This window comes from Bos grunniens, chromosome 3 (genome assembly GCF_055505025.1).
Source record: "Bos grunniens cultivar Pamir isolate PY7600 chromosome 3, Bosgru_T2T1.0, whole genome shotgun sequence".
Taxonomy (NCBI): domain Eukaryota; kingdom Metazoa; phylum Chordata; class Mammalia; order Artiodactyla; family Bovidae; genus Bos; species Bos grunniens.
Genome location: NC_141167.1, coordinates 58,867,906 through 58,894,970, shown reverse-complemented (window position 1 = coordinate 58,894,970; position 27,065 = coordinate 58,867,906). Strand labels below are relative to the sequence as shown.

The 27,065-nt window shown below is 32.6% G+C and overlaps 1 protein-coding gene across 33 annotated transcripts in view; it reads right to left on the bottom strand.

Annotated features, from left to right (window-relative positions):
* Nucleotides 1-27,065, bottom strand: part of ADGRL2 (adhesion G protein-coupled receptor L2) — a 306,832-nt gene that overhangs the window by 159,284 nt on the left and 120,483 nt on the right. For 32 of the 33 annotated variants that reach the window (XM_086394356.1, XM_086394341.1, XM_086394364.1 and 29 more), the window contains one exon: nt 3,819-3,991. In XM_086394356.1, the coding sequence (XP_086250482.1) occupies nt 3,819-3,891 (73 nt within the window). In that variant the 5' untranslated portion in view covers nt 3,892-3,991. Of the gene's footprint in view, nt 1-3,818; nt 3,992-19,015; nt 19,705-27,065 lie in introns of those variants that run through there. The other variant, XM_086394353.1, reaches the window with a different exon arrangement.

Below are 27,065 nucleotides of genomic sequence, written 5' to 3'. Positions count from 1 at the left end.
GTAGAAGGCAATGGCACCCCATTCCAGTACTCTTGCCTGGACAATCCCATGGACGGGGGAGCCTGGTAGGCTGCAGTCCATGGGGTCGCTGAGGGTTGGACACCACTGAGCGACTTCACTTTCACTTTTCACTTTCATGCACTGGAGAAGGAAATGGCAACCCACTCCAGTGTTCTTGCCTGGAGAATCCCAGGGACGGGGGAGCCTGCTGGGCTGCCGTCTATGGGGTCGCACAGAGTCGGACACGACTGAAGTGACTTAGCAGCAGCAACAACCAATAAAAGAATGAAAGATTAAAAGGAATAAATAAATAGAGGTCTGAAAAAATATTTATGGGCAAAACCAGGTTTTTAAAATTCATATGTGACCCCTAGATCAACTTTTTTCCTGCCACCTAACTATATCCTACAGCCAAACATTTTTTCCTGAGACATCATTAACACAAAAGTCACTGTAAAATGTTCTTAGAAAATTTAAAATATAAAAGCTTCTAAGATACTACTTCTACAGCTATGTTCTTAAATTTCCTTAATGTGTGTGTGTATATATACATATATATGTATGTATGTATATAAATATTTGAAGCTCTATCTGGCATATCTGGCATTTATACCTGGCATAATAGTTTCTCTGAAATAAGGATAAGCAACAATTTAATGAGTTAATTAACTAAAATTTCAACTAATAAAATCTAATTACATACTCACTGCATAAAGAACTCAACCTGATATCCATATTGCCTACTTTGCTGAAGAACTGCTATTATTTGTAACTTGTCACTTTGGCAAGCCTTCATATATCTTGACTTATACTTGCTAGGGCTCCATTATATAGCATAATTTAATTCTCCAGGACACAAAAATTCAATTTACTTCCCTACTTACTGATACATGATTCCACAGTGAGTTACTAGTCTTATAAAAACTGGCCAAAAGAACCAAAGCACAACAAAACTGATTTTTGAAAGGCTTGAGGTTAGTTCTCTGGGAGTAAAATAAATTCTAAAAAAAATTCAGAGTATTTTCTGTTTTTTTAATAATCATTTTTCTTGAAAATTTTAAACATAACTTTCAAAAATACACAGGAAAGACTTGCAAGGATAAACAATAAAATATTGTTCCTACTTTGCAAAAATCAGTAAATTTCAATGGATGAAACTTTATTCTATTAAATAGTAGCTTATAAAAAAATGGAGACAGATAGCAATGTAAGATAAGCTAATTCTAACAACTAAACCTTTATACAATTAGCTTTTACCATGGTAAAACACACAAAAATAAGCTTAGTGATCTGTTCTTTAACATGCACACAAAACATGACCTAACTATAATATATGCCTGGACTGAGAACAAATATGTAATTCCTTCTTGCATATGTGGAAATTAACCTTTCATATACAGACATGTCAAACAAATCTAAAATTATGTTAAGTCTTTAAAATCAAATACTAAGGTAAAACACTTCTCTAAACAGAAGAAAAGAAAGCCTTGAAAAGGAAGGCACGGTCCCTGGCTGAACACAATACACAGGCTTTTTCTTTTTTTTTTTAGTCTAAATTAATTGCTACTACTTAAAAATCTAATGTCTGGTTTCTACTGAAAAATCGGAAGATTGGCAAAAGCAGGCTAAATACTGGAAAGGCAATCATGGGTCCCCCCGCAAGCACTTTCCTGCATACTGCAGACCTCCAGGAGTTATTTGAGGTTTAGACCCCCGCACAAGACCACGAACTCCTCAAGAGAAGGGACCGTGCCTTGCATATGTCTGAACCCTAAACAACTGGCTCAAATTTAGTCACGCAATAAATGAGGAAGGAGGAAAGAAACCACCTAAAAGCCTTATCTGAGTTTATCAGCAAAGATTCAGGAGCTGACACAAAAAGTGCTCATTTCTGTAAGATCTAAAAAGGTAACAATCACATAAGGGACCCAAAGAAACTCAATGGCTAAAAGGTTAATTTTATATCTTCTTTCCTGTGCTCTCATACCTAACTTTGATAGGTTTTCTCTATAGGTGTTCATAGAGCATTATCTGCTGGCTGGCAAAATAGGTCTATCACGTCACATAAAACTTTTTCTAAGACAAAACCACGTGACCCCTGAACAATGTTGTTAACAGTGCGGTGCGCAGTAACTGTGTGTGCTCTCGCAGCTAGCAGTGTGGGTTCCTCCCAGGTTCTTTTTACCTGTAGGAGGGAACTGCTTCAAAAGTAACACCCCCTGGCCTCATGTGCCAAAAAATGAAATTCTCTTAACAGCAGATATGAATCCTGACCTAATAGGTGACACTAGAAATAAAACTGCAGTATCTCATGAAAAAGTCACTAGTTTGCTAGCCCCCTGCTAAGTTAACCAACTGTGTCAGTAAAGTGGTCTCTATTTTGATTGGAAATTTTTTTATTATGTGGACTAATGAGCCACTGATCCACACTTTTTAAATGTATGAAAACATTCAAATATAACAGCACGAATTCAGTTAGTGTCCCCCCTCCAAAAACAGATGCAAAATTATACATGACACACAAGATTTTCATAATTTCAAGCCAGAGATTGATATTAACTCAGTTTCTGCTCATTGTTTATCATTACAGTACTATTCATTCAGACACTACATTTTAATGTTAGATTTGATGTATCTTTCAATTCTGATGTAAAGAGCAATATCTTCTGAAAATAAAATACTAACCCATTTGCAACTTTCATATGTGACTTAAACCCAGGTGAGCATTATTTACTTCCTGAACACAAAAGTTCTTACTTAAAAATTTTTCTCAACTTGTTATTTATCTAAATTATATTAAGTTATATCAATATATTGAAAGTAGGGGCTAGAACAGAAAACTGGTAACATTTTGAAGCTTATTACAAAGACATTGGAATTATAATCTACTATCTATTAGTTGATAGTATGCCTCTTTTTTCCCTACCTACTATTTTGTTAATAGGTATAAATGGGATGGGACCATTTAAAAGTACATATAAAGCCAATTTTAAAATTCTAAGACATTTTCTTCAAGAATACTTAATTGTGACAAAAAATCCATTACATTTTACATACATTTCTCAGAGATTGTACATTTCTTTCACAGATTTTCCATACTGAATACAATGACTACCACTACCAACTAGCCATAAAATTAACATATTTTAGCGCCACATTAACTTCAGACCTACTCTGTAAAAAAGCACCTGAAAGAACGTCATTTTCACATGGAAATAATATGTAACATTAAAAAAATAATGGATACCAGAAAATCCATATAGTAACTATGGTTTCAATTAGTTAATTAACCCTCTAAGTGTATTCTTTTCTTCAAAAATCAGGTCTATCTTCAAAAAGATAACATGAGAAAGGAAGAACTAATAAAAAACACCTTTTTCCAGAAAATTAAAAAAAATTATTTATAAGTTTTAGAACAATGACCACACACTTAAGAAGCAGACAAAACTAAAGATGAAATGAAAGAGTTATCATGAAATATTTTCAATTTTACTGGAAAAATTTAGTCAATCAATAAATGTAAAATATATACCAAAGCAAAGCTTTTGGTTTCTTCTCTCAGGACTATTTATAATGATTATATTTATAAATATATGTAAAATATAAATTTAGACTTCTAGCACTTTCTATAATACACAGCTATGTAAAAAACTAATTCAATCATCAGAAAAAGAATATGATATTCAGGAAATCTATTTAATGCTTAATTCTAAAATAATAAAAAATATTCATTCTAGTCACTCCTATATATATATAAAAAGATTGACTATTTTAAGTTTTCCTGAACTTAAAAAGTAAAAATTTAAACTGTATCTTACCTTCTGTATTCGGTAAGAAGCTGATTATAATGATAAACCACAGACTTCGCATTCTGCAACCAGAAGACACCATTATTGATCCCTTTAAATATTTTCTTTGTATTCCTTAATGAATCTAGTTATAAATGCCCAGCTTCATCGAACCCAGCAGTCTGCATCATTGATCCTCATATCTGAAAAACAAACAAATCCATCATTTACTCTATGATCCTACAATGTCACAAAAAATGAAAAAACAATAGCCACAACTCCCCTCTTTCCAACCTTTCTTCCCTCCTTCTCTGAAGCATAAAAAAAGCCATATATTTTGATTCTATATTCAACAGCATTCTGAAAACAAAGCCCCCCAAATTAAAGGTAATCAAAACATATGAATGCACATAGTAGTTATATAAATTCCCAAAGATGAACTTTTCTTGGAAAGATTAAAGTTATTCCAGAATAAATAACTGTCTTTCAATGTCATGTAGTAGTCTTTTTACCAGCTTTAATATATTAATACAATACCTGCAACAAAATTTCATAAATACATATACTCTGCTTCTAGTGATGGTAACAGCAGTATTATCTACTATTTTATCCTATTATCTAGTAAAGTAGATTACAAATATAATGAAACAGCTTATTTTTCTACTCAAGGGTGTACAATTTTTAATATATGGTTGTAGCTTTTATAATTATGGCATTCCAAACACTACACTGCAAACTGTTATTTATCTGACTGCTAGTTATTCATAGAAATCATTTAATAATGTGATTGTCTCTTAAATATTTAAGGTTTTAGATTTTCATATATGAGTTTTTCTTACAGCAAAACTTAGTAAGGTCAAACCCATGTCCTTGAGTAGTTTAACCCATCCACTGGACCCAAATAAAAATCTAGACCATAATGGTTATATATCTCCAAATTTGCATCACCATCACTAAAACGAAGAGCCAAGTCTAATTCTAACTAGCCTTTAAGTGCCCAGTTTTTCAACTGAAGAGGAAAAAACCAACTCAGGTGTGATTTAATCAGCATGTCCACGTTCCCAGGGTCACATGAAACCAGATTATTTGCTAGGTTCTACTGCAGTGTTTTACTCCTTTCTAGCATAGCATGAAGAGTCGGACACAACTGAGGGACTTCACTTTCCCTTTTCACTTTCATGCATTGGAGAAGGAAATGGCAACCCACTCCAGTGTTTTTGCCTGGAGAATCCCAGGGACAGGGGAGCCTGGTAGGCTGCCGTCTATGGGGTCGCACAGAGTCGGACACGACTGAAGTGACTTAGCAGTAGCAGTAGCAGCATAGCATGAGGAGTCAGAGTAAATACCATAAATACCAGCCTTACAATATACACACTATGAAGGCAGTTCCCAAACAGAGCCAGCCTCCTCATCTAGCATCTGAGCGGAAAGAAATTACAAATTCTTCCTGTAAAGTCTTCCCAAGCTCTCCTTAACCTTTTGCAAATGGTTTTTTTAAGTGAAGCAGTGATGGGTATACCTACCCACATTATGAGGTCGTGTCTATAACTCAAAATGAACTCTTACATTATTTAGATGCTATCTCTAAAGCATTAAGAAAATGTAAAAAAACAAATTTCCCCTAGATAATGTTGAGCTTTTTATTTCACAGCAGTTAAGGTATTCTGAATTTGCTACCTGCTTAATGCATCATGCTGCTGTGCTTAGTCACTCAGTTGTGTCCAACTCTTTGCAACCCCAAGGACTGCAGCCCTTCAGGTTCCTCTGGCCATGGGGATTCTCCAGGCAAGAATACTCAGTGGGTTGCCATGTCCTCCTCCAGGGTATCTTTCCAACCCAGGGATCTAACCCAGGTCTCCCGAATTACAGGTGGATTCTTTACCAGCTGAGCCACCAGGGAAACCCAAGAATACTGGAGTGGGTTGCCTATCCCTTCTCCAAAGGAACTTCCCCACCCAGGAATCGAAGCAGGGTCTCCTGAATTGCAGGGAGATTCTTAACCAGCTGAGCTACCTGGGAAACCCTTTAATGCACCATATGTGATTCTATTATAGCAGGTCACTATATTCTATTATCAGTTTCCTACAATGTAACTTCAATGGAAAAAAAGTCAGATTCTAAATGGTTTGGAACACTGATCAAGCTATAAAGTCACTATCTTGCTTTGGCAACAAACATACCAGAAAGAACATAAAAAATTAATCTGAAGCTATTATCTAGTGTTTATATATGAAGATTCATAGAACTACAAAAGGAATTAGCAAGACAGTCTATAATGAGTTTATTTTATCATGCCTATAGTTTGAGATAAAGCTGTTTCCCTATATACACTCCATGATCCATAACCAACCTATTTTTTCAGCTCTCTCTAAAACCTGTTAAGACAAAATTAGGCATCATAATGAAAGGAATCAGAACTGGCTTACCTAGTTCTAAGAACACCTCAGATGTTCTTAGAAATAAAACAATAACAAAAGGAAAAGCAAGCTTCCTCCTCAATATGACAAAAATACACAAAGAAAAAAGATACATCAAAATTAATCTGATAGAGAACACATGGCATACAACCCTGCAAAACCAGCTGGCTCTCTATTCATTTTTCACTCTGAGCTCCCAAAGAATATTCAGAAGACAAAACTGAAAGTAAATGTTTCGTTTACAATTGCTGTACAAAGTACCTGCCTTAAAACTGCAAGCTATTTTATATAAAGCACAGAGAGAAGTCAGATAATTTCATGGCCTGTCACATTTAAAAGGCCAATCATGAACAGTTTCTTAAATGCCACAGACTGGTCAATGATTGTATCAAGCAATTAGAATAACATTAATATGTGGAAGAGGTGCATTAATGTTACTTGCAGTAATTAAGTCAGCCTTTGGAATGCTCCCAGTTCAAGCAAAGAATTCTGACTATCCAGATTTTGGCTGTAATAGGTACTTTTATCTCAATGAACGAATGCATATGGGCTGCTTGCCTACATGCACAACTCTTGAACACGTTTCCACTTTCTTCAAGCAACTCAAGATCAGTGTGTCTTTGGTCACTGGCTATTTGAAAGAGTCCTTGTTTGTGGGAAGAAATAGAAGGAAGAAATCAGGGACTGATGACTGCTTTGTAGGAAACAGCTGCCAAGATAGGAAAACCTCTGTTAGTTAAGGGAAAAGGAGGAGGAAACCACACAAGCCAGACCTCTTTTGTGGTCTCTGGCCAGGATAGAACATTTTATGAACTGATTTAACTATACTAAAATTTCAGTGTATTCTTGAGGTTTAAATGTGAAACACAATTTTAAAAATACACTCTAGTCAATTATAAGACAGTATAAATGACTGTTTCTAACAGAAAGAGATTCCAAAATGTAACAAATTTATGGCTTTTTTTCCCACACAAATAAAGCTTAAGTCCATCCATCTGTCTGTTCAATGAGTAAAAGAATATCAAATTGATTATTCTCATTCTACTACGTACAGCCACTTTCACATCAAATAAAATTATTTTCAAAAGTTCAAGCTTTAAATGCAATTTTGAAAACAATCAAAAGATTTTACTGCTGTGATTCAAATGAAAAACAACCTTCCATTTTAAAATGTTAATGAAAATTGAAATACTTAGCAGACCACAATTGGCTAAGGACAGAATGAATAAATAATCAAATATTAGTCATATAATGTTTGTCAAATAATCAAACATAGTGAAATTAGTCCCAACAAAACACTGCTCCTAAATCAAACTGGAGCCACAAGATTCTCACTGGCATAAATGGAGCCAACAGACTTGTCCCTCAAACTCTATAATTACCTGCAAAAGGCAGCTCATTAAGTGTTTCACAACGCAAAACAAAAACAAGGAACAAAACCAGGAAAAGGCTATTACACTTTAAACAGAAAAGACTAAGGGATTCCTCATATTAAAAAAACAATTTTTTCTTACCCTTCCCAAGAACTTCAGGGAAAAATTGGGAGTATGAAGGCATAGCGCACAGATGAAACCCCTCATAATGCTAAGCAGCAGTACATTTCTTAATAAAAACTGAAATAGAACATTTCTACTTAAATTATGAATGACTCTTTTCTTATCCTTATCCTTTAAAATTCAAACAATTTCATCCTAACCCTGTTTCTATAACTACATGACACTGTCTAGCAAACCTCTGTCAAGATTTTTTTTATAAGTATCCTACTACTCTGTCATGTAAAAAGTCAATTAATGCATCATTACTACTAAACCTTCCAAAGCTCAACAACAACTTCCAGGAGCATACCTCAGCACTGTTTATATCCCAACAGTCCTCAATGTTTTATACACTACTTAAAATGTATAGTTAGCCATAGCCATGTAACAGTAACCTGCTTATATTTATTAGCTGCATTAAATATCCTATGCCTTAAATTGTCAGCAAATTTAAGAAATCCTACTAATCAGTTTTAGTATCTCTGTATTTATGTTACATTACTAAAAAAATCATACTTAACTTTATATATGTTGACATCTATTTAGCAAAAATAGAACAAATAAAACCCATTTGTTGAAAAGCTCAATGACAGAAGCAGGATATAGCACGCTTCAAATCAATGGGGAAAAAAAAGATAACTTAAATTTTTCTAAAAATGGTTAACTGAGGTTGATATCGTATTAAGTGCACAGCCACTATAAAGATTCATATCTAAAGCTTTATCTTTGATTTCTTCTCATGGACACTGAACTACTGTGAACACTGGATATTAAGCCCAAACAACCAAAAGCATGAGAACAGGAAAAAGAGCCATCTAAGCAGGAGACCTAACAAAGTTACCCATCCTTGATATCATGTACTAATGCTGTGTAAAATGAAACATTAATGCTTTGGGTAAGCATAAAATTCTAAGCACTAAATGTATGTCAACTCTAAATGAGACCTAAAGATTTCTGCACAAAATCAGTCTTTCTAATCTAATTTGTGCTATAAAATTATAATCATTATGGGACAGAATTTACTAGCAAATAAAAGCTGCTCTTCTAAAAACTATAGTTACCAAAACAACAGGATGATACCAACCCACTCTGCCCCCACTGAAAAGATTTAGAAAATGAAAAATAAATTACAGAAATTCCCCTTCTTTTAAATAGAAGAGAAAACATGGACACCCTTGGGAGTTTTCTTTCAGTAAGCTGCAGAAGTAAACCCCTGTTATCACTAATCAAAAAGTCTTTTTTTAACTCCAGACCTTTGACGTTCTTTTCCATTTGAGTTTATTTTCTTTCCCTTCACAAGGATAGGGCTGGGCTGGAAATGCTAACAGGGATTTAAAAACCATGTGGCCAAACACTAGTTGCCACTATCTTTCTCTGATTCATTTCTGCACATATTGGTATCAAATATACAGTACTTGCATTAAACTATTTATTTTAAAGTACCCTTAACATTCATTTTTGGTCTTTATTGAGTCTTCTGCATTGTGAAGACACAGATTCTCCTGAGAGGACTCAGAGGACCAGCAGAAAAGAGTTCAGGAACGCTCCAGTAAATTACACCTGCTATCTGCTATAATATCTAGGAGTCATGCTGAGCAGGCAAAAGAGGCTTGTACCTGAGGACACTTGGGAGGCACAGACCAGGGCAGTCTGCCATTCTCATTAAAATGCTTCCAGTTGAAATAATAAAAACAAATGGCTGTCATTTTCAAACGAATGCAGGGGACATTTTATGACTGAACATAAAGTTGCAAATGAAGTTTCAAAAGAAGAGGGAAAAAAATGAAGCTACAAACCCAGTTCAAAATATTACCTTATATAACATGAAAGTTGATGGCTTCCCCCAGCAAAAAAAAAAAAATCATAAATCCATTTGTTTACAATATTTTGTACTTATTGTTAAGTTATAGTATACCTACAATGTAGAATTTAGTGTTTTCCCCAATCTGGGGGAATGGGAAAGCTATTTTTAAACAGGAGTTCTCTCCAAAATTGACATTTTATTTTTTAACTTTCTAATTATCTGGAAATTTCATGCAACTTTTTTGAATTGAATATAAATTACAGGTACTATGGACAGAAATATTCTGTGAGCACCTACTATGCTAATATGCAAAAGAAACACTGTGTCAGACACATATCACTAACCCTTATATAAAGGTCAATATTTAAAGGTCAGAGTCAGAAGTCTGAGGCTCAGAAAAGAAATTCCATTACTGGAAGTCACTCAGCTAGCAAGTAGCAGAGCCTGAATTCCAATCAAGGATAATTACAAGGACATTTTTCCTTAGGTGCTAAACTATTCACTCAGCAAACATTAACAGGATATACCACATGATAAGTGCTAAGAAACAAAAGAGACAAAACTCCTAACCCTAAGGGAGACTACATTTTAGCTCAATAATAACCTTTTCTAAATAAAATGCTACAATTGCCTGGCACATAGCTGCTGCTGCTGCTGCTGCTAAGTCGCTTCAGTCGTGTCCGACTCTGTGCGACCCCAGAGACAGCAGCCCACCAGGCTTCCCCGTCCCTGGGATTCTCAGGCAAGAACACTGGAGTGGGTTGCCATTTCCTTCTCCAATGCATGAAAGTGAAAAGAAAGTGAAGTCGCTCAGTCATGTCCAACTCTTCGCAACCCCATGGACTGCAGCCTACCAGGCTCCTCCGTCCATGGGATTTTCCAGGCAAGAGTACTGGAGTGGGGTGCCATCGGCACATAGCTAGGTTCCTCCAAAATGATAGACTACACAGATAAACTAAATAGTTTACTTATATTATTTCATGAAATCTTCACAACATCCTGAGGAAATACAAAGTATCATCCCCAATTTCCCTTAAAATGAGAATACTTAACCTGTTCAAGGACAGTAAATAGTAACAGGACTGGGATATAAGACCATGGTCTACAATCACTATTGTCACTAATTAAGTAGTTCAGATAAACCTACTCACTTTGTGTGTTTCATTATCTTTTCCTTTGGAATCAAAAACAGAAATAGAACAAAGTCATTTTGGGATTATCAAAGTGAAGAAATACCAAAAGAATAATGAGTTGATTTTCAAAATGTTTACATAAGTAAAACTAACATCCCTCAGGTAATGATAGCTAAATGTTAATTTTTAGTATTTCCAGTGAGCCATCATAATTTTATTCATTTTTAGTGCTAGTTTAAGTACTCACAATATATGTTATAAATTAACAAATTATTCTGGACAGATGAATCTTATGAACCAAAATACCTGTGAAGTTGGTTATGAGTCAAATTACAAACCTAAGTATTTCATCAAATAGAATTAACAATGAATCATAATAGTCATGGAAAGAACGTTTTAATGTTAATATCTATGATATTATGGTCTCATCACTGTTCATGCGAACAGAAAATAAAAAATTCAATGTTGCTCATGAGATGCAATCTTATACTCAGCTAACTATACTGGATCCTTTGTTCATAAATCATTGTTACTAGCCATTCTCTGAATCAATATTCAGATTCCCTCTTGGTCTATACATATAACCACTAAATGAAATAATAATGACCCAGGATCTGCCATATATTAGATCATCAATATCACCATCAGGGGTTTCTTAAATGTAATGAGGTAATCTGAGTAAAGTATGTCAAATGAACTTAAAAATGAAAAATTAACTATAGAGAATACGTGATGAGAAGCTGAAGAAAATTTTGTGAAGTATATAGCACATTGCCTTTTATAATCAATAAATGATAAAATTCAGCTGCAAGCTATGTCAGTATATATAGTGTCATCTCAACTTGCAATTCTAAAATAAAATAAATAATGTTAACAATAAAATTGCATGTATGTCAGTTTAAGCCAATGATTCGTGATTACATTCTAGATATTTTTGATACTGAAATGAGTGTTACCTATTAATTATTATATTTATGCATTGGTCCTGTGTTAGGTTCTAAAAGGATTATGAAACAGATGAAGATATGATTGCCACTTTCAAAAAATTAAGTCTTCTAAGGATAATTAAATACATTAGAAAATGATTAAGACCCCAAATATGCATCAATAACTGCTAAACTCCTCAAAATTTAATGGTAATAAAGATACTTTACACTAAAATTATGAAAGAGAAGAGAAATAAAATTTATGAACTTGTGTTTCCCTTGAAAACCTTGTGTACCTTGCAGACTTAGGTCAACCAATATTATCGCCTTTGTGGGAAAACTACACACGATCAAACAGCAAGATGACATAAGGGACTTCTTCCAAAAGAGGCAAGTTCCTGTGCCTTAACCAAGGTCATTCTTCATGAAACCCTGCATTCCATACTCTATGTTCTGTGTCTACAAGCAAAACTTAAAATAACAGTATTTTATTGCTGCTAAGTCACTTCAGTCATGTCCAACTCTGTGCGACCCCATAGACGGCAGCCTACCAGGCTCCTCCATCCACGGGATTTTCCAGGCAGGAGTACTGGAGTGGGTTGCCATTGCCTTCTCCATCACTACTTTTGAAAACTAACTTCATTAACAACATTAGAAATAAAGCTGTAGCTTAAGTTAATGAACAGAACAGACTCTTACTTCCAGTGTTAGACTGAGATTCTATGTGGTCTACAGGTCTGATTCTTTAAAGACCATTCAAAGACTTGTAGGGGAAGGAAAGAAAAATATTTATAGACACAATTAAGAAACAGCATGGACTGAATTATTTTGAATGATTAAATATTTTAAAAAATTAAAAACATAAACTGTAGTTCATTATAAAATTAAAATACAACTTTATGTTTCAGTGCTTCTTAATTACTAAACTCACGGAGTGAGGGAGGTATGTGGTTTTTAGAAGAAGGATTTTCAACTTTAAAATATAATTTTATAATCTCTATTAAAATTTCAGGTAACATTAAAGTGGGAACAAAACTGTTTAATAAAAAGAAATATTGCTTATAAAAGGCTGAGAAAAACTGACTAGAAGCTTGAATTACCTGTCAAGACTCTTATCTGGTAAAACATGTATTTCTGCAGCATTTCAGCAATTTTTAAATAAATCTTCCTAATCAGAATACTGATATTTGTGAAAAATATACCCCCTGTCACTCCTCCACATAAAAAGCAAAACACTGTCCTTAATAATTACCAAAGATAACAAGTAATTCTTCAAATCTCTTAATCTAAAAATTATCAATAATATCCCATTATGTTTAGAAAGATTAGAAGCAAGAAATTATACAGACTGATATTATAAAGTAGAGATCAGGAAAAGTTTTTCTGTAGAGGAATAGATAAGTAAATATTTTAGGCTTCAAGGACCACAGCATCTCCATCACAACTATACAATTCTGCCTCTATAGCACAAAGCCTGTCATAGACAATGTGTAATGAATGGGCATGGCTGAGTGCCAATAAACTTTACTATAAAAACTGCCAGCCAGTTTACCAACTCTTGCTCCCATACAAGACGGGGACAACTGAACACAGTTCAGTCAAATAATGAACTGATCAATATCAATGTCTACCAAAATATTCAAACCGACTTCAGTCTATTATTTTAAGAAATATTTAAATGTTAAAGATAAATTAACCATGTTGGAACAAGAAAAACAAAATAAAGCAGCATTATATTGACCATAACAAATTAGTGTTTCAGTGTGTGTGTAACAGAGCCAGATGGACAGCATACAGTGATTGGGGAGAAACTCCAGAAAAGAAAATAAAAGGCATTACCACAGAAGCTATATCTTACTACTTTGGCAGGGTAGAAGGTAAAACCAATCAAAACAGTAAGTAATGGGAGGCTGAAAAATAATGAGGTTTAGACAAGGACCCTTGAGGTATTCTACCACTAGTATGATGGTTTCAAATAGCTGTCAGTAAAAGTGGATTCAAACTTGTGAAATTTCTGTCAGCACTGTTATTCACTCATATGAAATACTGGATATATCTCAGTCCCACATACTGTATTCAAAAGGAAACTACTAAATTCTAGTTTCTTCAATTTCTGCTATAAAGCTAAAAATTCTACAAAACCAAAATCACCAATCTTACTCCAAAAAATTATGATGTCACAATAAATACATACATTTCTTTTAGAACAAAAGTATTTTTAGAATTTTCCAATTCCCTATATCTAGTCTCTTCCCAGTCAATATTTGACTGCTACTATTATAGTAAATACTTTTATTTTCTGCAATCTAATATTTCTTGAAATTGAACAGCCACACTGTAACATACCACAAGAATAATATTTCTAAGCTACAATTAATAGGTATCACATTTAAAATACACGAAGGCTAAACTTTTCTATCAATATTATATATAAGACAAAAGAGCGGAGAAGGTTACAAATTTTTAATAAGAGCATTATATTATGGTAGTAATAATCTAGGTGTTTTACTGAAAGTGAAGTGGATTACTGTAAATGAAATTTCAGTCCTGAAAATGTCCTTTCAGTTTTACAGATAACACAAAATGACTTTTTTTCATGTCTCTAGCGATAAGGATAAATTTGCCACACATTTAAATGGTGCCTTCACACTTCCCACCCTGACTCATGAATTAATAATTTAGTGACATTAATACAAGAAGATAAATGATAAAAAGGTTAAGGCTCATGGGTCAACTATATATCATACTTCTTTTAGCACAGCTAATACTTCTCTGCCAATTATAGCTAAAACTTTTTAACAGTTTTCAATAGCATTTTTACAATCTAAGTAGCAGCTTATGCACACACAATTTCACACAATTCAGGCTTAATAAATCTCCTGCTGGTACCAAACAATCATTCTAGGGGATTAAAGTGCAACATCTGTTAACATTAATAATGTTTTATATAGTCACATGTATTAAAGAGGACTCTACACCATTATTAGTCTTCTAAAAATCCTTCTAGACCAATATACTGATTTAGCATGAATTATGCATTTATGCTTCACAGTAACAAAGAAACACATTAATGTGAAATGGTAAAATTAAAAAAAAAAAAAATCACACCCACTATGGAGTAACAGATTTCCTTTGACCTAAGCTTACTAAGTATACCAGTACATGCACAGATACATACACACACAAAATTAGCTCAGTCTCTAAAAGTTTTTAAAACCAAAAAAATCCTCTGAAGAATTAATTGTAAGTTAGGATAAAATACACTGCTGTGAAGATGAAAGTTACTTCATTTTCAGGTAGTACGCATTCACTCACAGTTTCATTGATTCTTTCCCTGAGATGTCTTAATCCCCTTTCATTCCTTTCATTCCCTCTGCCCTTACTTCTTTCTCAACTTGTATAAAATTTCTTGGCTAATTTCTGGCCCTCCAACCAACTTGCCGACTTCTATTAGATTAATCTTCCTAATTTCACTCTAAACCATAAAAATGTGTAAAACTGGAACTAATCCTAGAAATCACTTTATACATAAGACAAAAACGCTTAGGGTTGTGACTTAACAAAGGCAGATCTCAGAAGTGCTGATTTGCAAATTTTCTCTTAAGTACATATATTATCATCTCACTGTAATTTAAGTATCACAACAAACCTAGTATCTCAGTTTTAACAATAGAGGGACTGGAGGGGCAGTGGTAAAAGGAAAATGTTTTTTAAAAAATTGGCAAAAAGTAAAAAACAGGAATAGAGCCCAAAGGGATCTAACTTTAAAAGTAATTCAACCCTCTATTTCTGTCGAACTTGATTTTGAATATGCCCTTCAAATTCTAGTTAAGATTTATTTTCACCCATATAGAAAACATTCCCCTCCTTTCCACCTAAGGAAATTCTTTACAAACTTTCACCTATGCCATAAAGCCAACAAGATCCCCTCCAACTAAAAAAAAAAACAAAAACCTCTTTCTTAAAATTCCTTCAATCACTATGTGTACCATTTGTATAACAGTGATTGGGTTGGTTAGCTTATAACTCCTCTTCAATTAAGCTTTTAAACTATCATAAAAACCTCTTTTGTAAACATTTTCAATATTTATTTTTCTTCAATGTAAGTCTCTTCAAACCAAAAAAAGAAAAATGTCCAGGATACATACTCTGTTCAAGGCACTGAATCTGGTACTGTACAATACAATAATGTGGAAGATTATTATAACTTTTAATGGATGTTAATTACTATAATTTTTAATGGATTTCTTTTTAGGCTAACAACTAAACCTAAGAATAAACATCCTTTACTTCCTACTCTTCCTCTTTAACAATTAAAGTAATTCAATTTTTGGAGCATGGGAGGCTTATCCTCTCCTCTGCACCTTTCTTGGCATATTTCTGCTATTCCCTCTGCCTAGAATCCCTTCTGCTAACGGCTCTTCCTCTTCCAAGACTCATTTTAGGCCGATCACTTAACTATCTTACTATGTCCCTCCCTCAGCCTCCACGTCACACACCAGAGGAATATGGCCATTTGTGTACAAAATACAATATGCCTACCACTAACACAAGATTCTGAAGTATTTTCAAAATCATGCGTTAAATGAAAATAGAACACATGACTTTCACATCTATAACCTCAGTTCGGGTACCCTTGAGTAATGCCTGGCAAATAGCATATAATAAATATTTTCAACAAAAAAGGAAAGAGATTAGGTAAATAGAAAGGAGAGAGGAAGGAAGGGGTGAATGAATAAACTGAATGTTCAGGAATCGATCTGAGAAAGATAAAGAAAAGTAAATGAACTCAGAAACTGAAGTATAAAGTTGAAAAACAACATTTTTAAATGAGAAACAATTTAGAGAGCTCCTAAAATAGGGAATTTTAAGCATTTTTTTGAAATACTTTAATATTGAAGAACTGCCCATTTAAGACACAAAAAAACAAAAATAGCTTTTTTTCAGAAGTTGAATTTATCACTGTTTGGCATAAAATAAGTTTCTGTTATCATTTATAGAAGTCAAATAAACTCCCTCAAGGAAGTTTTAAAAACCACCAAGCCTCCTCACTGTAAGAGGAAGCAAAAAGGTCCACTATTAGTCGGGAAACTAAACCTACAACTTAGGCCCAACTAAACTCAAGTAGAATAATCCCCTGATGAAGTTTTTCTTTAAAACTTCAGATTTCCTTCAACTTATGATGGGGTTACTTAAATCTCTATAAACACATATGAGTTGAAAATATCTAGGTCAAAAATACATTTAATGCATCTAACCTACCAAGCATCATATATTAGCCTAGTCTAAACTAGCTTCCTTGGTAGCTCGCATGGCAAAGAATCTGTCTGCAGTGCAGAAGACCTGGGGTTCAATGCCTGGATCGGGAAGATCCTCTGGAGAAGGGAATGGCTACCCACTCGAGTATTCTTGTTTGAAGAATTCCATGGACAGAGTCCAGTAGTCTTGCCTGGGAAATTCCATGGACAGAGGTGCCTGGCAGGCTACACGACTGAGCGACTAACACACAAAAACCTAGCTTATCTAAAATGTGCTCAGAACACTCACAGTAGCCCACAGTTGGGCAAAATCGTGTAACACAAATTCTATTTCATAATAAAATGTCGAATATCTCATAGAATTTATTAAATACTGTACTGAAGATGAAAAACAGAATGATTGCATAGGAACAGATATTTGTCATTGTGGTTAAGAGCTGCAAATCGCTGCCATGGCCCAGCATCAAGAGAATATTGTAGGGCGTACAGCTAGCCAGTAAAGAGTCACAATTCAAAAATCTGAAGTAGGGCTTCTGGTGAACACATACCACTTTCACACCAAGGTAAAGTCTAAACATCTTAAGTCAAACCATCGTAAAGGGAAAGTCGAAAAATCTTAAGTCAAACCATCGTAAAGGTAAAGTCAAAAAATCTTAAGTTAAACCACTGTAAATCAAGGACCATCTGTATTTGAAAATTCAGTAATTAAAATACTGAAAATAACTTAAAACTTTAAAAAATACTACAAAATGTGCAATTACATAAAACTATATTAAGTATATCTGAGAGATCTGCTTTTAAATAAAACAGTATGGGGTAAATAAACAAATCTGACATTTATTTTCAAAGTACACTAAAAACAGGCAAGATAATTTTCTCTTGCAAAAATTTTTGACAAAATGGGCTTCCACATCTACATATTCTCCCAGCAATGTTTTGAATGAGAAAACACTGTTTCCAAAGTGAAATCCTCTTACAAGTCCATTTTTAAAAATAAAGATCAATATAAAGGTACAATAACATACTTAATCACCATTCAGAACAAAGAATGAAAAAATTAAAACCCACACCTCGTTTCTGCTCCAAAATTACAGGACTGACATTAGCATTCTAATCCAACACCAATCTCGGGCTTATATCTCACCTCTATATGAAAAAACAGTAAATTTCACACTGGGAATTAAACTTCAGCCTTAGTTTGCAGTTAAGGTATCTGACATTGCCTATAATGCACACAGGTCGGCACTGCAGATTTCTTTCTTTTTAGTATTTTTGATTTACTGCAGCTGTTGAAAAACCATGGCTACTTCTAAATCCTAACTTTCCACCCTTCCACAAAACAGCATTTGCAATTAAATTGACTAATATACAAGTCAAACAACGTTGACAATAAATCTAAGCAGCTTCTTTGCAGAAAGATGTCTGAATGTCAAATATGAAATTTAACAAGTTTTAATAATTAGACTCTGTAAATGGTACAATATATATGTCTGTCCTAATTTGGGAAGATGAGCTTCTCACATAATACTAATCACACTAAATATAAAAACACGTTCTGGCGTTTCACTAACTTAAATCTTGAAACCCTACAGCTACAATTTACAAATTTAATTTTATTAATATTTTTAATCAAACCATAGTTATTATTCAGCTTCATATAATGCAATTTAGAGTAGTTTTCTGCTGTGAATACCAGAACACAATGAGATTTTAATCAGATTTTAGTATTAGCCACTAGAAAACATTTTGGAAACCAGACAACCACCACCACCCCCTAAAAACCTTTCACTTCAAATTAAAGGTAAAGATAATCCACCTGTGATATCTAATTACCCACTGAAGAAAGAAATTGCAGAAGAATGACTCTTTGAATACTACAAAATATCTGATGCCAAAATTTGGGCCACCTCTGCTAAAAGATTATATAAAATATTAAATGCTATTGTTCACAGGTTGCTAAGTGAGTAGATGGTTACACCATGGATTTGTTAGAATATTTTGTTAAAATTTCTTACATATCTTATGACCATTAAAAATGTCTTTAAAAAAAATTTTTAAAGATGTCTTTTTAAACATTTCTATTTTATCTTAAAATTCACAATACAGTATCAATAACCACATTTAGTTAACCTCCCTTTATTTCAGGTTGATTACCTTAATGTGAATCTGTTTTCAGCATAACTGATCCAGCAGTAGAAAAAGGGTGAGAAGCCAGCCTTCATACCAGGATACAATTCTGACAAATACCCTCCACTGACTTCCTTTTAAAACTGTGAATACATGGGAGGAACCTAATCTTTAGGATGATTTGGGGGCAGGGATTTTGAAGCTATGATTATAGGTCAGGAAGAAGAACTACCAAAAAAAACCTTCCTTGGGATGGTTTTCATATGATAATTCAATCAGGCATCTTTACTGTAAGAGTAAAATGAGAAAGACAATTTATATTCACAGGTGGACGGATGGGTATACATCAATACTTCCTGTTTTCAGTATGAGAACATCAATTATGATAAAAGTCAGGTCAGTTAGTGACATACCAGATTCAGGAAGATAGCAAGAATAATAGAATACCAATCATAAAAAATATTCAAAACCTCTGGGCAGATTTAAGAAAAAGAGTAAGAGGGAACATACCAAAGAAAAGTGAGAGAAAAAATAAAATTTAAAGAATGATAATAGACGTCAAAAGACCAAGCCTATACTTATTACACTTATTATTATCCTTATAATTCCTATATTTAAGAGGAATCAGAAACTGGTTAAGTTCTAGTGCAATTTATTGTGATCTTCATTATCATCCATGATAAATGTTTATTCAAAAATATATTGAAGGCTACTCCAAGTTAATTGCTAATAATTGGGGCTGATAGGTGCTTCTGGTTGTTGTTCAGCCTTGTCACCCATAATTAACAAGATATAAAGGATCAGCTACAAAACCTGAATGTTACTGCTGGGTCTAAATAACAGAAAGCTACTGAGGAAATGATTTCATTCTTCTTATAATGAACAAGACGTAGCTGGGAAATTTCCTATGTACCAACAGAATAAATATCTAAGTTCATGATTTAGAAAAAGAGAAAGCTAAAATAAAGATAAATTGTAATGAATTAAAAAGAGGGGAGGCAGGCTGATAGCTAAGGAAACCTAAGAGTATCGAATTAGTTGGTTAAGGAGGTACTAAGAATGTTACTAAAATGCAATGAAACAAAGAGTATCTCAACAAGTCTAATCATGACAAAAGAGCTCTTTCACTAATAAATGAATATTTCTCCCTAACCAAATTATAATTGCTGAATTTTATAATCTTCATTATCTTGAAGGCACCTCATAAAAACACAAATATACACCTAAACTAACATGACGTTAATCAACTATACTCCCATATAAAACAAAAAATAATTTTTAAAAAATCTGAAGGAAACTACAAACCTAAGTAGAACACAAATTAACCAAAAACCTAAACCAATAGTTTCAAATCCACATAATAAGTTCTCACTTTTATCAGCACTTGATAAAACATGAATATCTCTTAAAGATATGCAGGTATATACTCAAGAATATTTTTAGAGACATCTAAAGGAAGCAAAATAATAATATTTCACAAGTCACATTAAAAATATACATATCAACTTGAAGCAATTTTTGCACAGCTGATATTCTTTAGGCATAATACACACACCTCAAAATAGTGTCAGAAAAATGGGTTCGTTCCTCCTCCCTCGCTCTCAATAGGCTAATGGCAGGAATGAACGTAGGTTTTGATTCCTAGCTCTACCTCTACCCCGAATTCAAGCAGTGGCCAAATTCTATCCCATCATTTAAAAACTTTTCCAGTTTGTCTATTGCCACTGCCTCTCATCTGGACTGTCATCTACACCTTCTAACTAGGTTTCTGTTTACGCCAGTATTTCTGTACTCTAGTTCATTAGTTACACCATGATGACAGCAGTTAAATATAACACTTGCTTAATTGAAAATATTAACAGCTTTTTATGGCCTTCATGATAATGTCTAACCTTAGCATACAAGACTCTTTGTAAACATGCCCCTAAGATCCCAGTGTCATCTCCCTCTACTTCCTGGGCAATCCATATCTTCCATACTTCCTCTTAAGGCACCTTACTAAGGTACCATCCGCCTTTTTTTCCCCCTGATCTTTGTCTCTGACTTCTCCTCCTCCTCAAAAAGCCTTCATCTGCAAAAACCCTCCTCTGTTTTCAGATCTGTTTAAATGGATTCTCTTTTTTCCATGTTATTCATTTTAAATTCACTCCTGCTACCCTGTATTTCCACAGCCCTTCCTCTACACTTCAGGTTGGAATATTACAGTATAATTATAATTATCTGCGGAAATATCTGTTTCTCTGATGAGATTTTAAGCACCTAGAGAGCACAGTCCTTATACAGTACATTTTTTCAGGCAGGGCCTCAATAAATGGCTGTTGGTTTAATATAAAAACAATTAAAGCTCTGAAGTTAATGGATAAGTAGATGAAATGTGCTAGTAGGAAAAACTGCACTTGTAAACAGTAAAAACAAACAATATTTTAAAATACAGACTTTAAGACCAATGAAAGTAAGTGTATACTTTTGGTATGGCAATTTTGACAAATTCGATACTGTAAGTACAGTCACATTTTTAAAACCACATGTGCAGCCATAATAATCTCTGTGGCAATTGTAGGAAACCAAAAATAACACCCTGAAAGTAAAATCCAAAGCATTACAAATACTGTGAATTATTAAAGTAAATCCAAGTCGTTAACTGTCATTTATACATATACAACATTGCCAGGAAAGGTTACTGTAAACTACAGAAGAGTTAACTGTACTTTGAGAACATACCTGCATATGAAACATCCTACTTTTCAAAAGATAATTTAGGTATGACTTTTATTTTAATTAAACTCTCAAAAATTATTTATTATAGTAAAAATTGGCCACCACTGTGTATCGTAATACAATTTAACTTATCAAAATTGGGAGTAAGTTGTAGGATAATGGCCAAAGATGGATGGCACTGGATTAGTGACATCTTCTGACTTCGAGAAACCTATAAATTGCACAACACAGAATGGTGACAAGGTTGACCTAAAAATTAAGATTTACTTCTTTCAAATTTACCTTAATGATCTTATTTGTACCCTATAAATGTCCCTTTACATTAAAAGTTCATGTAAGGAGTTTTAATTAGATTAACAGTCTGGAATATAAGCTAATTCCAAAAATGGAAACATCGGCCTTTCAGCTAAACAACCAAATACACCACTAGGTATCTGTATCATACGGTGAAAGACAAAGACAAGTTTATGATTATTATATCACAAACAGGTACACACACACTAGAACAATTTTCAATTTTTTACAATTTCTAATAAATTATATACACATTAAACCAAAAGCTCTGCTGTTCTAGATTTATTATTATTCAACTTCTTCACCCGTTGTGCTTGCATAGAATCAACAAAACTCAAAGTACATAAAGGAATTTCACTACTGAAGATTGGGAGCTTCTAATTTCCACTGAATTGTTTGTAAAAATAATTTTCAATCTATTCGTAATTGTTGCAATAGGGACAAAAAAGTCAACGGTTTCTATACCATCGTAATAGGTGATTTTAACCTAGATGTCAAACACTTAAATTTCATCAATTTTTGATTGTGTGTTAAAATGATGTAAAATATTAAAGCTTTAATAAGAGTTCAGCATTAAAAAGTCAATTTGGTAAGTAAGGAATGAATGTTCAAACAGATAAGTGGAGCTTTAAAAATTCTGAATGGTCTAATTGTGATACTGTCCAAAAGTTAATTTTCATTAGCAGTGTTAATGAAAAATTTAACTACGTAGCTAAAACTACATACTGTTTCCTGGAATTCTTTCTAATAGTTTTAGTTTGATTTTCTAATTATTGATCCTGTTATAGCTCCCTATCTAAAAGCCTATCCTTATACAGGGCTGCATAAACTTTCTACTGTTTTTAGATCTCTTTCACACAATAAATACAAATTAATGTCAACAAGTTGAAACAGTAGAAGTGCCACAAAGTTTAGCAAAGTCATAAATTCTAAGAGAAAAGATAAGAGAAAATTAGCAGAAACTTGTCTTATGCAGAATGCAATAATTTATAAGTTTAGATAATACAGCCTAATTTTCAGCCAAAAAATAAGATTAAAACAATGGTAAATCCTAGCAAAGATATGATATTATATAATACATACACTTTCCTTACCATATTTTGGCTGAAACAAATCTAAATAAAGTAGGATGGCAGGCCAATCAAAGGCATCGACTATGCAATGTAGCTACCCATATCAGTCCTTTTTATACACAAACTACTTTTTTTTCTTGTAAATAATTTTATTCATAACACAAATTTTAATTAAAGGATGGAAGTACATATGCACTCCTCAGTCATTTATGATGCTTCAATGAAAAACTTATTTTCTATGAGAAAAATATATATGAAACAGTTTTTATTTTGTAGGTTGAATAAAAGTATGCAAAGTATAAAAAGATCCCTCTTATGTTACAATGAATTGTCAGAACTAACATTAAAAGAATGTTTTACAAGAGTTGAATGACAAGCATGAAAGTATAACAAATTATGGGGACTCAATATATATTAAGTCATATGGAAAAACTTTGAAGGTCACCAACAAATAATGAGATTTCATATTAAATAAAACAAAAACTATTTCACATTAAATAAAACAAAAAACATTGATTACTAATCACTCAGTTTTTATCTTAGCTCTCTTTAGGAGGTCAAACTGCAGCTTCCTTGGGAAGTCAAATGAAAAACATGATTTAATTTTTTTAAAGGAGAAATAAGGCCCTCAGTCATAAATTCAGAAATGAATGATATCAAATTATTTAAAAAAGGCCTGAAGAAAACACTCTATCAGAGGGAATGCCAAAAATACAAAAGCAATACACAACATACCAAAATGACATTCTTAAGAAGAATGCAAGAAATACCTGATATTATCATCAATTTTATAAATATAAATAAGATCTGTGATAACTTACTTTTTTAAAAAACAGGCAAAATAAGCTTTAATAAAGTAAGCTAACAAATTAAAACTATATTTTAGCTTATTTCCAATTAAAACTTAACATCTTGGTGAGCTAACTGCAACCCTCTTGATAGGCTCGTCTTGGTTTTCACAGAATTAACAGGCAATATAGAGAATGAAGCTATTAGTGTATGATTCTCAATATTCTTAAAATACTTAGGCAATAGTTGTAGTATAGTTTTCAATTTAGTACTGTTTTAAAGAGCTCTAATTCTTGTTCTCTAATTTCTTTATAGGATATTCTTATACTATTAAAAAATAACTCTAAATGTTTTTGAAAAATTGAACTCTAGAAAATGTGAATTTGAAGATACTAAAGATTTGTTCTTATGTTTTTTAATCATATATTATTAACTGAATAATAACTGTCTTAAAAGATATCTATTCTCATTTAATGAAATCAATTATAGGTTTCCAGGCTGAAATGTCTAAAGAACTTAAGTACTTAATATATTAGTAACACAACACAAAAAAAAATTAAAAAAAAAAAAGGGAGACGCGGCAGAGGGAGAGCAACTACATTATTAAAACAGCCAAGTATAAAAGTTATGATTGACCATCAAGTTTATTATAATTCTACATCACCACAATTCTACAAAATATTTTATAAGCACTATTCAACCATAAACTCCTATACACATTATAAAGATAGAAAAGTGCTTTGAGAACTGTGTTCTTAAATATATTAGTGTGTTGCAGCTGTTAAGCGAATCCCACATAGCAAAGAGTTAAAACAGAGACTTTTTTGAAGTGTAATTTAATTTCAAAGATCCAGTATTTATTTTTATATCAGGTATTGTGGACCTGATTAATTAATTACTCTAAGAGATAACAAAGCATTTGTTACGATGCTCTAACAAGTAGTAAAATGCATGGCTAAACCTTTTCCCTGAACCTAAATCAACTCTTACTTAGGGCCTCTCAAATGAGTAATAATAACTACCTTGCTTTGACTTACATTTGGTCAAAACAAAAATGCCTTCTGAATCCATAAACTGGTTAAAAGAGCATTAAATAAAAAGTTCTTTTTTTAATTACACAAAAATTCAATGATTCAATGGGTTTTCTTTTCCTTCTTATAACTGATTTAAATGACAATAGATACCTTTTAAGACAAGATATCTTTTAAAAAAAGTATCTATTAAACAGAAATATAAATCTCCAAATATAAATCATTTGTATGATTAATGATCACATTTACATTGAAATACAAAAATCAAATTTAAGAGACAAAATTGTCCATAAGTAAAAAATCATCAGTATTTTTAAATTTCAGGTATTTGCTTTGGTGTTGGATGTTTATAAGGTAAATCAATTATGTCTAAATTATTGGTAGTTTGTAATATCTTTGTTGATAAAAATAGCATACTTTTTATTAAAAATACCTAATATCTTAAAATTTAATATTTTTTAAAATGAATAGAAATTTGATATTCTAAGGTCTTAAACATTTTCACTTTAATATAGCTTTGAATTAGCAATATTAGAATGTCACAAAATCATACCATACAAAGTGTACATAATAAAATGTAATCTTTTTAAACTTCTGTTAGATTTCAATTTGAATAAATCTACCAAATAGATAATCAGAAATGCCTTTGAAACGTGAAGGCACAAAGACACTGTTCATTTTTACAATTAAAATGAAAGGTATAGTTTTTAAATTCTGGTAATAAGGCAATTTAAAATATATTTTTAAATTATTTTCTGATATAGTTATTAAAACATACAGTTCACAGTTTTGCATTTCCAGACTCTTCAAATAGGTATATATAAAAGTCTGGATAAATACTATTTAGAGTTTACTTTGAGTTTATTATGTAGATATAGTTTTGTTAATGTGTTTAAGATGTTAAACATTAAAATATTTACCTCTGAGTTCAAACAGTTAGAATTTCTATTTTTATTATTTCAAATATATATTCATAACACTATTACCCTTATCTGGAGAATTTTTCTTTATATTGTAGTCTATTCATAATATCTTATTTAAAAAAGCAATCTGCCCATATAGATGCAGAAACAATATATACTCAACATTAATACAAAAGACATGATGTCTTATCATAATTCATATTCTTTTTTACTGTTCATTCCTAAATGTTTAATAGAAATTTTTTGGTTATTTACTAAGAATGCCAGGGTTATTTTAAATGGAAAAGCAGATGCCAATTAACTTTCTCATCATAAACATCCTTAATATAATAAAATAACAATAATCTTTCTACAGCAATAATTTAACTTTTCACTAGCACATTTTCTTCACAATTCAAATTTCATTATTTTAAAAGTTGCTCAGTAGTCTACCTTTAGATTAAAGACAAAACAGGTAGAACTTACCCTAGCTGTGCCTTTCAATAACCTCACAGAAGTTATGTACTCTGTGACAGTTACTGTTCCTCACGTAATAATTTTCCTGGAATGAATTCTCTCTAGTAACCCTTAGCTCACTGCAAAGAGAGGTGTGGCATTTAAGGGAAAAGAGTAATGAACTATAATATCAGATTCCATATTCCAATCCCTATCATATTTAGCACCAACTATGACATGGTATGGTAAGAAATCTCTTTGTATATTATTTAAGGCAATGAAGCAAAGTTGGCAGTACAGGATGTCTATCCATAATTTTATGGAAAGGAACATGTGGATATGTTTGTAAAACATAGCATGTAATCCTATTGAAACATAATTGCTGTTGCTAATATTCTTACCCTGATATGTATATGTTCTGCATCAATGTAGCACAGACTTGTTAATACATGACCATGCTGAGAAGGTAATACTTATACAAAAGCCCATGCCACTACCATAAATCTCCCTATTAGACAACAGTTTTCATACTCAGAGAGGCATTCAGTATAATAGTGAATAACTCAACTTTTCACATTAGTAAAGATTAGCTAATAATATAATAAACCCACAACAGTAAATTTCATCAAGAAACAGTCTTTTAAAATACAAAATAAATATTTTTGTCATCTCATCCCTTGGTAAACTAAGGAAAAAATAAACTATTATATCTCTTTTCAAGTATGCTTAAATAGATAACCTTTCTTCCTCCTAACGGGCAAATTCTGATAATGCTACCATACCAAAATGTAAAAATTAAAATGAAATGATTCAT